The sequence below is a fragment of the Mustelus asterias genome, chromosome 1, assembly GCF_964213995.1.
Source record: "Mustelus asterias chromosome 1, sMusAst1.hap1.1, whole genome shotgun sequence".
Taxonomy (NCBI): Eukaryota; Metazoa; Chordata; class Chondrichthyes; order Carcharhiniformes; family Triakidae; genus Mustelus; species Mustelus asterias.
Window position 1 is genome coordinate 60,558,902 of NC_135801.1, and position 15,080 is coordinate 60,573,981.

Sequence of the window (15,080 nt, forward strand, 5' to 3'; positions counted from 1 at the left end):
AGCACAGGAACAGGCCCTTCGGCCCTCCAAGCCCATGCCGCTCCCTGGTCCAAACTAGACCATTCTTTTGTATCCCTCCATTCCCACTCCGTTCATATGGCTATCTAGATAAGTCTTAAATGTTCCCAGTGTGTCCGCCTCCACCACCTTGCCTGGCAGCGCATTCCAGGCCCCCACCACCCTCTGTGTAAAATATGTCCTTTGATATCTGTGTTAAACCTCCCCCCCTTCACCTTGAACCTATGACCCCTCGTGAACGTCACCACCGACCTGGGGAAAAGCTTCCCACCGTTCACCCTATCTATGCCTTTCATAATTTTATACACCTCTATTAAGTCTCCCCTCATCCTCCGTCTTTCCAGGGAGAACAACCCCAGTTTACCCAATCTCTCCTCATAACTAAGCCCCTCCATACCAAGCAACATCCTGGTAAACCTCCTCTGTACTCTCTCCAAAGCCTCCACGTCCTTCTGGTAGTGTGGTGACCAGAACTGGACGCAGTATTCCAAATGCGGCCGAACCAACGTTCTATACATCTGCAACATCAGACCCCAACTTTTATACTCTATGCCCCGTCCTATAAAGGTAAGCATGCCATATGCCTTCTTCACCACCTTCTCCACCTGTGACGTCACCTTCAAGGATCTGTGGACTTGCACACCCAGGTCCCTCTGCGTATCTACACCCTTTATGGTTCTGCCATTTATCGTATAGCTCCTCCCTACATTATTTCTACCAAAATGCATCACTTTGCATTTATCAGGATTGAACTCCATCTGCCATTTCTTTGCCCAAATTTCCAGCCTATCTATATCCTTCTGTAGCTTCTGACAATGTTCCTCACTATCTGCAAGTCCTGCCAATTTTGTGTCATCCGCAAACTTACTGATCACCCCAGTTACACCTTCTTCCAGAACAGGGAGATGGTTTTAGAGTGTACAGAAAACCTCGCTCTGCCAGAGTATAAGATGCTCTCTTCACTCAGTCACTTCTCCTCCTTTGCTGGACATTTATTTTCACCTCCTTTTTGTGAAGTGCTTTGGGAGATACTTCCTCCTTTTTGAGGTTCTGTTTCAATGTCAGTTGTTGTAATAATGTCCCCAAAGTTACTTCACCAATAATTATATCCATCTTGTGTAGGTGTCGCCGACAAGAAAGAGCAATGAACCAGTGAGCAGCACTCAAGCTGTAAGTATTGTGATGTTTTTCAATCTGTGGCTTACTGCTGTCCAGTTTGAACAAGAGTAAAAAGATACAACAAATGAAGCATTACTGTTAACATTGACTTGTCTGTTTATTTTACCAATATCATTATATCAGACACGGGTGGCACGGTGGTACAGTGGTTAGGACTGCTGCCTCACAGCGCCAGGAACCCAGGTTCGATTCCGATTTGGGTCACTGTCTGTGTAGAGTTTGCATGTTCTCCCTGCCTCTGCCTATGTTCCCTCCGGGTGCTCTGGTTCCTCCCACAGTCCAAAGATGTATGGGTTAGGTGGATTGGCCATGCTAAATTGCTCTTGGTGTCAGGGGGTTAGTAGGGTAAATAACTAGGGTGATGGCGATAGATCCTGGGTAGGATTGTGGTGGGTGCAGACTCAATGGGCCGAATGGCCTCCTTTTGCACTGTAGGGATTCTATGATTCTATGACCTGTGCTCCTCCCACTTTTCTTCACTTGCTTCCTCTAAACTCACAATCTGCCACCTTATACAGCATTGTTTCTCTACAGTCACAGAGTGTTGAAATCAAAGTGCTAATTCCTTCCTGATGCACTCAGGTATTCTGTGTACATGCATTGTGGAACTGGAAGCTAATCTCAAGCACTGCTATCGCTGCACTTTGGACGTCCCTCACCTGACCATTTTTCGGGGAGGCACTGAGAGTACAAGTGGGCTACCTTAGAAACCCTAATTTAATTAGGGCGGCATGGTAGCACAGTGGTTAGCACTGCTGCTTCACAGCTCCAGGGACCTGGGTTCGATTCCCGGTTTGGGTCACTGTCTGTGTGGAGTTTGCACATTCTCCTCGTGTCTGCGTGGGTTTCCTCCGGGTGCTCCGGTTTCCTCCCACAGTCCAAAGATGTGCGGGTTAGGTTGATTGGCCATGCTAAAATTGCCCCTTACTGTCCTGAGATGCATAGGTTAGAGGGATTAGTGGTTAAATATGCAGGGATATGGGAGTAGGGACTGGGTGGGATTGTGGTCGGTGCAGACTCGATGGGCCGAATGGCCTCTTTCTGTACTGTAGGGATTCTATATTAATATATATTCTATATATTAATTCAAGTGTTCTTTAGCTGATGTCTTTCCTGGCATCTTCACTCCTGTTGTACTGCTTGTATGTGACAGGTTCTTCCAGCACTCCATGCTCTTCATTAACAAGATTGAATTCTTAAAGCTGGGACTGCATTGTGCGGCAGTTTGAATCTATTGTCTGATTTTCCATCCCTGCTTTATTGGAGTTTAATGTGGGAAGATGTGAGGTCACCCACTTTGGCAGGAAGAATAGAAAAGCAGAATATTATTTGAATATAGAGAATGCTGCAGTACAGAGGGATCTGGGTGTCCTTGTATACGATCACAAAACGTCAGCAAGCAGATCCCTCAATTAGGAAAATCGACATGGCCTTTAATGGAAGCGGGTGGAGCCTAAAAATAGGAAAGCCTTGCGACAACTGTTCACGGTTTATAAAACCTTGGTAGTGCACCTGACGTAAGGAGGGATATAGTTGCATTGAAGACAGTTTAGAGAAGATTCATGAGGCTGGTTTCTGGGATGAAGAGGTTGTCTTGTGAGGAAAGGTTGAGCAGATTGGGCCTGTACTGTTTGGAGTTTAGATAAATGAAGATGGACTGTGTGCAATTCTCCCGAATTGGCTCTTAGTGCCCACACCAGCAGGAAAGCCGGAGTGTTTCCCACTGGCGACAGCAGTGGCTGTGAGGTGGGATTCTCCCACCGGAGCAATGCAAAGTTGTGCATTGCGCGAAACACTAATGCCAGCCCAGCTGTTCCGCGCTGACAGACAGGCAGCCCACCCCGCCCCCCCCCCCCCCCACCGCCACCTCCGTGGCAATGAGGAGAACCTCTGCTGATGGTCATCATAATGACGGTCATTATCATTTGGAATTCTCTTCCCAGCGAGCAGCGAATGCCTTGGATACCGAATTTATTCAAGACTGAGCTGGACGGATTCTTGATCTACGAGGGAGTAGCAAGATGATGCCTCATTTTGCATTGAGAAGAGGTAGTGATGGGAGAAATGGAACTCTCTGAATGCTGCTCCTTCTTGAGTTAAGCAAGTGCAAAGCATTAAAAACTGATAGGAGTGTTTGGGCCATCCTTATTGAGCTTGTGTTGCATTAACATGAGTCCATCCCTGTGGAAAGTGGACTTGCAGCTGCTTAATAGCTGCCATTCACACGGAGTTGTTGATGCCATGGGTGAAAGATCTTTACTATGTGAAGTTGCTTAAGGACGTGTGCTAAGGGAGCAGTAACCAGATACCGCAGTGGCCCTATTGTCCGTGGTCTCTTACAGGATGATCCCATCATTTGGTGATTGAGTGACTATTAATAGTTCTCTAATCATTGTGAGATATTTGCCCTGTTGTGAGATATTCAAGCTGAGAATGAAGGTGTTGGAGTGTCCCATGTATCAAAAGCTGAAGGAAATCTCGACTGTGAGAATTTGTCATCACCTCACTCTGCCTGGAAACCGAGAGCTATCAGGTTCTCACATTCCAGAGCCTTCAATGCCCACGACTAATGAGCGACAAGGGAGCATCGACCTTTAATGATGTGGGAAGAGAATTTTTGCATGTGGAAGTTTGATCATTTATCCAGGTAACGGGATAAATGTTGAGAGGAAAAATGTAAATGAGCAAAGAGCAAGAACAGGGAGGTGGTTTTAGAGTGTACAGAAAACCTCGCTCTGCCAGAGTATAAGATGCTCTCTTCACTCAGTCACTTCTCCTCCTTTGCTGGACATTTATTTTCACCTCCTTTTTGTGAAGTGCTTTGGGAGATACTTCCTCCTTTTTGAGGTTCTGTTTCAATGTCAGTTGTTGTAATAATGTCCCCAAAGTTACTTCACCAATAATTATATCCATCTTGTGTAGGTGTCGCCGACAAGAAAGAGCAATGAACCAGTGAGCAGCACTCAAGCTGTAAGTATTGTGATGTTTTTCAATCTGTGGCTTACTGCTGTCCAGTTTGAACAAGAGTAAAAAGATACAACAAATGAAGCATTACTGTTAACATTGACTTGTCTGTTTATTTTACCAATATCATTATATCAGACACGGGTGGCACGGTGGTACAGTGGTTAGGACTGCTGCCTCACAGCGCCAGGAACCCAGGTTCGATTCCGATTTGGGTCACTGTCTGTGTAGAGTTTGCATGTTCTCCCTGCCTCTGCCTATGTTTCCTCCGGGTGCTCTGGTTCCTCCCACAGTCCAAAGATGTACGGGTTAGGTGGATTGGCCATGCTAAATTGCTCTTGGTGTCAGGGGGTTAGGAGGGTAAATAAATAGGGTGATGGTGATAGATCCTGGGTGGGATTGTGGTGGGTGCAGACTCAATGGGCCGAATGGCCTCCTTTTGCACTGTAGGGATTCTATGATTCTATGACCTGTGCTCCTCCCACTTTTCTTCACTTGCTTCCTCTAAACTCACAATCTGCCACCTTATACAGCATTGTTTCTCTACAGTCACAGAGTGTTGAAATCAAAGTGCTAATTCCTTCCTGATGCACTCAGGTATTCTGTGTACATGCATTGTGGAACTGGCAGCTAATCTCAAGCACTGCTATCGCTGCACTTTGGACTTCCCTCACCTGACCATTTTTCGGGGAGGCACTGAGAGTACAAGTGGGCTACCTTAGAAACCCTAATTTAATTCAAGTGTTCTTTAGCTGATGTCTTTTCTGGCGTCTTCACTCCTGTTGTACTGCTTGTATGTGACAGGTTCTTCCAGCACTCCATGCTGTTCATTAACAAGATTGAATTCTTAAAGCTGGGACTGCATTGTGCGGCAGTTTGAATCTATTGCCTGATTTTCCATCCCTGCTTTATTGGAGTTTAATGTGGGAAAATGTGAGGTCACCCACTTTGGCAGGAAGAATAGGAAAGCAGAATATTATTTAAATATAGAGAATGCTGCAGTACAGAGGGATCTGGGTGTCCTTGTATACAATCACAAAACGTCAGCAAGCAGATCCCTCAATTAGGAAAATCGACATGGCCTTTAATGGAAGCAGGTGGAGTCTCAAAATAGGAAAGCCTTGCGACAACTGTTCACGGTTTATAAAACCTTGCTAGTGCACCTGACGTAAGGAGGGATATAGTTGCATTGAAGGCAGTTTAGAGAAGATTCATGAGGCTGATTCCTGGGATGAAGAGGTTGACTTTTGAGGAAAGGTTGAGCGGATTGGGTCTTTACCCTTTGGAGTTTAGAAGAAATTCTCCCGAATTGCCTCTTCGTGCCCACACCAGGAAAGCCGGAGTGTTTCCCACTGGCGATAGCAGTGGCTGTGAGGTGGGATCCTCCCACCTGATCAGTGCAAAGTTATGCATTGCGCGAAACACACCCGCTAGCCTGGCTGTTCCGCGCAAACAGACAGGCACCCCATTCCTCACGCCAATGAGGAGGAACCTCTGGTCTCAGATGATCATTATCGTTTGGCATTCTCTTCCCAGTGAGCAGTGAATGTCTCGGACACCAATATATTCAAGACTGAGCTGGACAGATTCTTGATCTACGAGAGAGTTGAGGGCTATTGGGGACAGGCAACTAAGGCCCATCAGATCAACCGTGATCTGATTGATTGGGGGAGCAGGCTCAAGGGGCTGAATGACCAACTCCTGCTCCTATTTCTTATGTTCTTATTATTGCATGAGTGTTTTCACTGTTTGCTGGTGAATGTTTTAAAACTCTAGACAACTTTGTCTCAGATCTTTAGCCACAGCACTGCCTCCATCTTTAGATATAATTGCATTGCTTAGTACAGACATTTCATTGGGCTTTCCAATGCCTTTTATGGAGTTGGAATAGGACAAGGGAAGAAACACAAATCCCCTTCCTGGACTGGCCCAGGTGTTAGACCCTGATGTAGTCACGGGAATGAAGTAAAGGTTAAATTATCAGGATATGGATGAAAAAGTTCTGAATCCCTCGAACGTATTTGTGTCACTTATACATCATAGGCTGGCTAAATTAAAGAGAAAAAAGACTATATATTTTAAAATTAAAAGTAAAATAATAAGGCATTGAGTAACCTAGAAACTCACTTTCTTATTTAATTCCTGCATCTTAACAAGTAGCAAATCCCTGACTCTGTAGGGATTTTCTTTTATTTTTTTCATGAGATGTGAACATTGCTGTCTCATGCCCATCCTTAAGTTCACTTGTGAAGATGGCAGTAAGCTACTTCCTTGAATCGCTGCAGTCCACCTGGTGTAGGTATGGCCAAGGTGCTGTTAGGCAAGGAGTTCCAGGTATTTTCCAGGTCAGGGTGAGCAGGGATGGCTAAGAAGAGATTTGATAGAGGCATTCAAATCATGAAGGATTTTGCTGGAATAAAATATGGAGCAACCGTTTGCAGTGGTAAAAGTGTTTGTAACCCCAAAGTACATAGATTTAGGGTGATTGGCAAAAGAACCAGATGTGACCAGAGAAAAAAAATGTTACACAGCAAGCTGTGATCTGGAATACACAGCCCAGACTTACCTAAAAATGAAGTGTTAACGTAGTGAAGCAACAACACAGGACTAACCACACGGACCCCCACCAACTATGACAAGGTCTGCAAGACATAACAGGCTATAAGAAGAAGACATGTAAAATCGCCAGCTCCAATGCACTCCTCCCTGATGAGCTCAATGCATTCTACGCCCGTTTTGAGCAAGAGGTCAGCGAGAGCATGCCCTCCACCCTGGAAGCCCTGGGTGAACCTGTATCTGAGGTCACCGTTGCCGACATCAGAGCAGCTTTCTCGAAGGTCAACCCACGGAAAGCGACTGGCCTGGAAGGGGTACCCCGATGAGCACTCAGATCCTGCATGGATCAGCTGGTGGGAGTATTCGCAGACATCTTCAACTTCTCTTTACAACAATCTGAGGTCCCTATCTGCCTCAAGAAATCGACCGTCATCCCAGTACCAAAGAGAAGCCAAGCAGCGTGTATGAATGACTGTCGGCCGGTGGCTCTGACATCCATCATTATGAAGTGCTTTGAAAGGTTAGTCATGGTACGAATCAATTCCAGCCTCCTGGATTGCCTGGATCCACTACAATTCGCCTACCACCGCAACAGATCCACAGCAGACACCATCTCCCTGGCCCTGCACTCAACCCTGGAACACCTGGATAACAAGGACACCTATGTCAGACTCCTATTTATTGACTACAGCTCAGCCTTCAACACTATTATTCCCACTATTATCATCTCCAAACTCCGTGGCCTGGGCCTCGGCATCTCCTTCTGCAACTGGACCTTGAACTTCCTAACCCACAGACCACAATCAGTAAGGATAGGCAACAACACCTCCTCCACGATCATCCTCAACACCGGTGCCCCACAAGGCTGTGTCCTCAGCCCCCGAATATATTCATTATACACCTATGACTGTGTAGCCAAATTCTCCTCCAGTTTGATTTTCAAGTTTGCTGATGACACCACCGTAGTGGGTCAGATCTCAAACAATGATGAGACAGAGTACAGGAATGAGATAGAGAATCTGGTGAACTGGTGCAGCAACAATAATCTCTCCCTCAATGTCAACAAAACGAAGGAGATTGTCATCGACTTCAGGAAGCGTAAAGGGGAACATGTCCCTGTCTACATCAATGGGGACAAAGTTGAAATAGTCGAGAGCTTCAAGATTTTAGGTGTCCAGATCACTAACAATCCGTCCTGGTCCCCCCATGCCAACACTATAGTTAAGAAAGCCCACCAACGCCTCTACTTTCTCAGGAGACTAAGGAAATTTGGCATGTCAGCTACGACTCTCACCAATATTTACAGATGCGACATAGAAAGCATTCTTTCTGGTTGTATCACAGCTTGGTATGGCTCTTGCTCTGCCCAAGACCGCAAGAAACTACAAAAGGTCATGAATGTAGCCCAATCCATCACTCAAACCAGTCTCCCATCCATTCACTCTGTCTACACTTCCTGCTGCCTTAGAAAAGCAGCCAGCATAATTATGGACCCCATGCACCCCAGATATTCTCTCTTCCACCTTCTTCCGTCGAGAACAAGGTACAAAAGTCTGAGGTCACATACTGACCGACTCAAGAACAGCTTCTTCCCTGCTGCCATCAGACTTTTGAATGGACTTACCTTGCACTAAATTGATCTTTCTCTACACCCTAGCTATGACTGTAACACTACATTCTGCACGCTCTTCTTTACTTCTCTATGAACGATATGCTTTATCTGTATAGCGCGCAAGAAACAATGCTTTTCACTGTATACTAATACATGTGACAATAATAAATCAAATCAAATCAAATGAAATCGAGGTCAGAAATGGGGATGTTTGCTAATGATTGCACATTGTTCAGCAGCCTATGTGACTCCTCAGATACTGAAGCTAACTGTGTCTATATGCAACAAGATCTGAACTACTTTCAGACTTAGACTAGTGAATGGCAAGTAACATTCATGCCACGTAAGTGTCAAAAATAATCTCCAACAAGAATCTAACCATCTCCCCGTGACGTTCAATGGCATTACCTTTATTGAATCCCCCACTATCAATAGCCTAGGGGTTACCATTGAACAGAAACTGAACTGGATGAGCCGTGTAAATACTGTGGCTACAGGTCAGAGGTTGGGGATTCTGTGATGGGTAACTCAATTCCTGACTCCCCAAAATCTGTCCACCATCTAAAATGCACAAGGAGTGTGATGGAATATCCTCCACTTACCTGGATGAGTGCAGCTCCAACAACTCTCAAGAAGCTCAACATCATTCAGGACAAAGCAACCAGCTTGACTGGCACCCCAACCACCACGTTCAACATTGACACCCTCCACCCACCAATGCACAGTGGCAGCCGTGTTTAGCAACTACAACATGCAAAGCAGCAAAGCACCAAGCCTTCTTTGCCAGCACCATCCTAACCTGCAACCTCTACCACCTGGAGGGGCAAGGACAGTTGGAACATGGGAACACCACAACCTGCAAATTTCCCTCCAAGACACACACCATCCTGACTTGGAAATATATTAATATTCCTTTACTGTCACTGGGTCAAAATCCTGTGACACTGCGCACCCTCTCCTAACCGCACTGTGGGTGTACCTACACCTATATTAACGATTTGGAAGAGGGAACTGAACGTATTATCTCCAAATTTGCAGATGATACTAAGTTGGGTGGGAGGGTAGGTGTGAGGAGGATTCTTCAGTGTGATATAGATAGGCGGAGTGTGTGGGCATTCTCATGGCAGATGCAGTATCATGTGGATAAATGTGAGGTTATCCACTTTGGTAGCAATACTTGGGAGACAGATTATTACTTGAATGGATGTAAAATGAGAGAGGTGGATACTCAGCGAGACCTTGGAGTCCTCGTGCATCAGTCGCTGAAAGTAAGCGCGCAGGTACAGCAGGCAGTAAAGAAGGCAAATGGTATGTTGGCCTTCATAGCAAGAGGATTTGAGTACAGGGATAGGGATGTTTTGCTGCAATTGTATAGGGTGTTGGTGAGGCCACATCTGGAGTACTGTGTGCAGTTTTGGTGTCCTTATCTGAGGAAGGATGTCCTTGCTATAGAGGGGGTACAGCGAAGGTTTACCAGGCTGATTCCTGGATGGCAGGTTTGTCATATGAGGAGAGACTAAGTCGGCTATGATTATATTCACTGGAGTTTAGAAGAGTGAAAGGGGATCTCATAGAAATTTATAAAATTCTAACAGGGTAGATTCAGAAAGAATGTTCCCAATGGTGGGGGAGTCCAGAAATAGGCGTCGTAGTTTGAGGATAAGGGGTAAACTTTTTAGAACAGAGGTGAGGAGAAATTTCTTCACCTAGAGGGTGTTGAAAGTGTGGAATTCACTATCACACAATGTAGTTGAGGGCAAAACGTTGTCTGATTTCAAGAATAAATTAGATATAGCCCTTGGTGCTAAAGGGCTCAAGGGATGGGGGGAAAGGGGGGGGATCAGGATATTGATTTCGATGATCAGCCATAATCAAAATGAATAGCAGAGCAGGCTCAAAGGGCCGAATGGCCTACTCCTGCTTCTAGTTTCTATGTTTCTGCACCACATTGACTGCAGAAGGTCAGGAAGGCAGCTCACCAACACCTTCTCACGGGCAATCAGGGATGGACAATAAATGCTGGCCTTTTCAGCAGCACTCACATTCCACAAAATAATTTTTAAAAACTGAAGTGATATGATTTTCATATTAAAATCAGGGCTACCTCCAGCTGCGGCACGATGGTAATAACTGCATTTATACAATTGCAGCATCTCCTCCGCAATTAATCTCATGGACTTTGATGTTGTTTTTTAAGAACAGATTATGTGGCTTGCCTGTTGTGCAACTCAATTCCCGTAAAACTCAGCCTATTCCAGATAGTCGTACGAAGCCAGTTGTTAGCCAGTTTTTCCAGAACATTGATTATCATAGGAAGAAAGTAATCAATTATTTCCTGTGTATACAGACAGCTGAGATTACATCACAACAGTATGCAAATAATTAATCTGCTCTCCGGAGGTAGTCCACTCAGTGAAATATTTAAGTGAGGCCACATGCCTAAGATTTTATCTCAGTTCCAGATTTCTGGGACATAGGAAACCCACCAGATAAGGAGAGATGAGAATGATTGGTTGGAGCAGGTACATATATTTCCTGCACCGCTTGTGGGCCAAGCAGAACAAGAGAACTTCCCCAAACTCCTCACCCTTGGTCCATAAAGAAAATCTGCTTTCATCTCTGTGATTGGAATATCCAGTTCCTTCAATTTGACCTCATCCTGGCACCGACTGGCCCCTCCCCAGTTACTTCCCCTGCATCCTAAACATCACACCCCTTGCTTCCTGCCAGTGCGTTCCTGTCTTTCCGTGTGCCACTCCACGAAACCGCTGCCATTCTCCTGGGGCAGTGCTTTAACAATATGTCGGAGGAGAGATTGCAGGAATGTCACGGTGCCTTTGCAACCCCTTTGAACACTGGTAAATGGAGGCATAATGGCAGCAGTCTGAGCTTCCACTAGCACTCCCAACATTTCATGGAAGCTGTTAATGTTACATCAGAATTGTTGTGACATTGACCATCAGCTGCTCCATCATGGTCGGTCCCTCACGTATGCTGATGGAGGTGACCATTTTGGAAAGGAGGGGCTCCAATCTCTACATAAAGGCCTGTGCCATTTTGGTGTTGGGCTCCTCCATGCTATTTGTCATAGAGTGTCTGGCAGGCTTTCCCGTTCACTCAGCATTTGGGTTTGTGCACTGATTAGCTTTATTATTTAACCTAGCCCATCAAAATCCTCGTTCGAGTCCTCTGCAGAAGAAGTCGATGATCTCATCCTGGCACCTGCACTATCTTTTCCCCTGATGTGCACACATGTGTAACATTTCATCAAGTTCAGACACCTATTTAATCCAATCCTCTAACATACCTCAGTGTCTAGGCTGGTGACTGTGACTGTGAGGTTGAGTTATGTGGCTCTTTACATTCATGTTCCTCCACTGACTGGGCAGCTTCCATTTTATAAAAATATAATGAAGGCAGAGGAGAAAGTAGGAGGTGCATGTTTACACCATCTGCAGCTTATGAGCCAGAGAGAGGAGAGGCTGAGAGAAGGAGGATGAGATATACAGATAACTTCATCACTGGTCGTTTCAGCCCAGCAATGACATTGGTCTCAGCAATGCCCCACCCCATGATGACCGGCACTGTCTCGTCAATGGGGTTGAATCATGGAATCCCTACAGTGCAGAACGAGGCCATTTGGTCCATCGAGTCTGCACTGACTCTCCAAAAGAGCATCTTACCCAGGCCCACCCAACCTCCGCCCTATCCCCGTAACCCCGCGTATTTACCATGGCCAATCCACCTAACCGTACACATCTTTGGACTGACGGAGGAAACAGATGAAACCCATGCAGACATGGGGAGAATGTGCAGACTTCACACACAGTCACTCAAGGCCAGAATTGAACCTGGGTCCCTGGCACTGTGTGGCAGCAGTGCTAACCACTATACCACCGTGCCACCAAAAATGCAGTTAATTCCAACTGTCTCTCTTCTTTATTCTTTCATGGAATTTGAATGACCTTAGTGACCTATCCCTCATTGCCTTTGAGAAGGTAGTGGTGAGTTTCCATCTTGAGCAGCTGCAGTCCATGTGGTGTAGGTACACCCACAGTGCTGTTAGGGACAGAGTTCCAGGATTTTGATACAGCGACAATGAAGAAATGGCGATTATAGTTCCAAGTCAGGATGTGTGTGGCTGCAGGTGATGATGTTCCCAAATGCCTGATCCTTGTCCTTCTAGCTGGTGGAGAGCATAGGTTTTGAAGGTGTTGTCAAAAGAGCCTTGGTGAGTTGCTGTAGTGCATCTTGTAGATGGGGGAAAGATGAGAGAGTTTATTTTACATCTAACCATACTGTACCTGGGTTAATAATGCTTAATGATTACATTAGGTAGTGAAAATGGAGTAGGCATAATCACCTTGATTCCAGAATTCCTTTTAGGAGACAGCACTGAAGGGAAACATTCAGCTGAATTGGAATGTGCCAGGGCTTATAGTAAAGCAATTTAATTAGGCACACACCCCTGCTCCTGTCAATACTTACCTTTCAGGTGTTCCTGAAAATTCCTTTCTCAAATTTACGATTGATTTCAGATCACAATAAGTTGCTGAGTAAAAATTGCTTGCCTCCTGATGCTTCTGGTTCTTATCCCAATCATAGTCTGGATACTGGAAGCCATGATGTGGAGATGCCGGCGTTGGACTGGGGTAAGCACAGTAAGAAGTCTCACAACACCAGGTTAAAGTCCAACAGGTTTATTTGGTAGCAAATACCATAAGCTTTCGGAGCACAGCTCCTTCGTCAGATGGAGTGGATATCTGTTCTCAAACAGTGCACAGAGACAGAAATCAAATTACAGAATACTGATTAGAATGCAAATCTCTACAGCCAGCCAGGTCTTAAAGGTACAGATAATGTGGGTGGAGGGAGCATTCAACACAGGTTAAAGAGATGTGTATTGTCTCAGCACATCTCTTTAACCCGTGTTGAATGCTCCCTCCACCCACATTGTCTGTATCTTTAAGACCTGGCTGGCTGTAGAGATTTGCATTCTAATCAGTATTCTGTAATTTGATTTCTGTGTCTGTGCCCTGTTTGAGAACAGATATCCACTCCATCTGACGAAGGAGCTCTGCTCCGAAAGCTTATGGTATTTGCCACCAAATAAACGTGTTGGACTTTAACCTGGTGTTGTGAGACTTCTTACTGTACTGGAAGCCATCCAGGCAAATGTTCAGGAGGCACTGGGAAGGAATAGCAACAGAATTCAATGCCAGGGGTGTTGCTCCAAGAACATGGATGGAGGAGGAAGTTTAATGATCTCACACAGCATGCCAAGATAAGTGAGTTCATTTCAAATGGCACATCCCATCAACTGTACATCTAACTTCAGCCCCTGCTCAATTCACTACAGCTCCATCATCACCTACCAACAATTTTTATCAGCCAGAACATGACCCTACCATACACAGGCTTCACCTCATCCTACAGACTAAGCACAGTTGCAAGTCTCACAACCACATCTCACAGATTCTATATACTAGAAATTATTCAACCATGACAGCCAGATCACTCAAATCTATTGAAGAGCAGTCACAAACACACTTTTCTTGTCATGTGGGAGAAGATGCTGCATGGCAGAGGCTCGGAGTCCTGTGGTACATAACTCACCTCCTGACTCCCCAAAACCTGTCCACAATCTACAAGACACAAGTCAGCAGTGTGATGGAATACTCTGCACTTGCCTGGATGAGTGCAGCTCCAACAACACTCAATAAGCTCGATATTCCGAACAAAGGATCCCACTTGTTTGACATCTCTTCCACAAACGTTCACTCTCTCCATCACTGATGCACAGTGGCAGCAGTGTGTGCTCCATCTACAAGATGCACTATAGCAACTCACCAAGGCTCTTTTGACAACACCTTCCAAACCTACGCTCTCCACCAGCTAGAAGGACAAGGATCAGGCATTTGGGAACATCATCACCTGCAGCCACACGCATCCTGACTTGGAACTATAATCGCCATTTCTTCATTGTCGCTGTATCAAAATCCTGGAACTCTGTCCCTAACAGCACTGTGGGTGTACCTACACCATATGGACTGCAACTGCTCAAGAAGGCAGCTCACCACCACCTTCTCAAAGGCAATGAGGGATAGGCCTTGCCAAGGTCACTCAAATTCCATGAAAGAATAAAGAAGAGAGACAGTTGGAATTAACTGCATTTTTGGTGGCACGATGGTATAGTGGTTAGCACTGCTGCCACGCAGTGCCAGGGACCCAGGTTCAATTCCGGCCTTGGTTGCTGAAAGACCACTTTTCAATTTCTCCAACTGACTGGGGGTTGCACGGTGACACAGTGTTTAGCACTGCTGCCTCACAGCGCCAGGGACCCAGGTTCGCTTCCTGGCTTGGGTCACTGTCTGTGCAGAGTCTGCACGTTCTCCCCATCTGCGTGGGTTTCCTCCAGGTGCTCCAGTTTCCTCCCACATTCCAAAAGATGTGTAGGTTAGGTGCATCGGCCATGCTAAATCCTCCCTCAGTGTACCAAATAGGTGCCAGAATGTGGCAACTCGGGGATTTTCACAGCAATTTCATTGCAGTGTTAATGTCAGCCTACTTGTGACATTAATAAATAAACTTAAAAAACATATCCATCTTCAGCACTCAATTGACCACCTCATTCAATCAATGGTGAATTTGGGGTTTTTACCCAAGGGAAACTAGTTTCGTTGTTATAAGCATTTATCTACAGAGATACAAATGGCAAACGTGCGCCTCCTCACCCAAAAAAGAACAGTTC

General features: G+C 45.6%; 1 protein-coding gene across 1 annotated transcript in view; it reads left to right on the top strand.

Moving 5' to 3' along the window:
- The window catches only part of cfi (complement factor I), a 70,550-nt gene that overhangs the window by 12,425 nt on the left and 43,045 nt on the right, over nucleotides 1–15,080 (top strand). Inside the window, exons 3-4 of the mRNA XM_078212966.1 lie at nucleotides 1,141–1,188; nucleotides 4,120–4,167. Coding sequence (XP_078069092.1) covers nucleotides 1,141–1,188; nucleotides 4,120–4,167 — 96 coding nt within the window. The remainder of the gene's footprint in view (nucleotides 1–1,140; nucleotides 1,189–4,119; nucleotides 4,168–15,080) is intronic.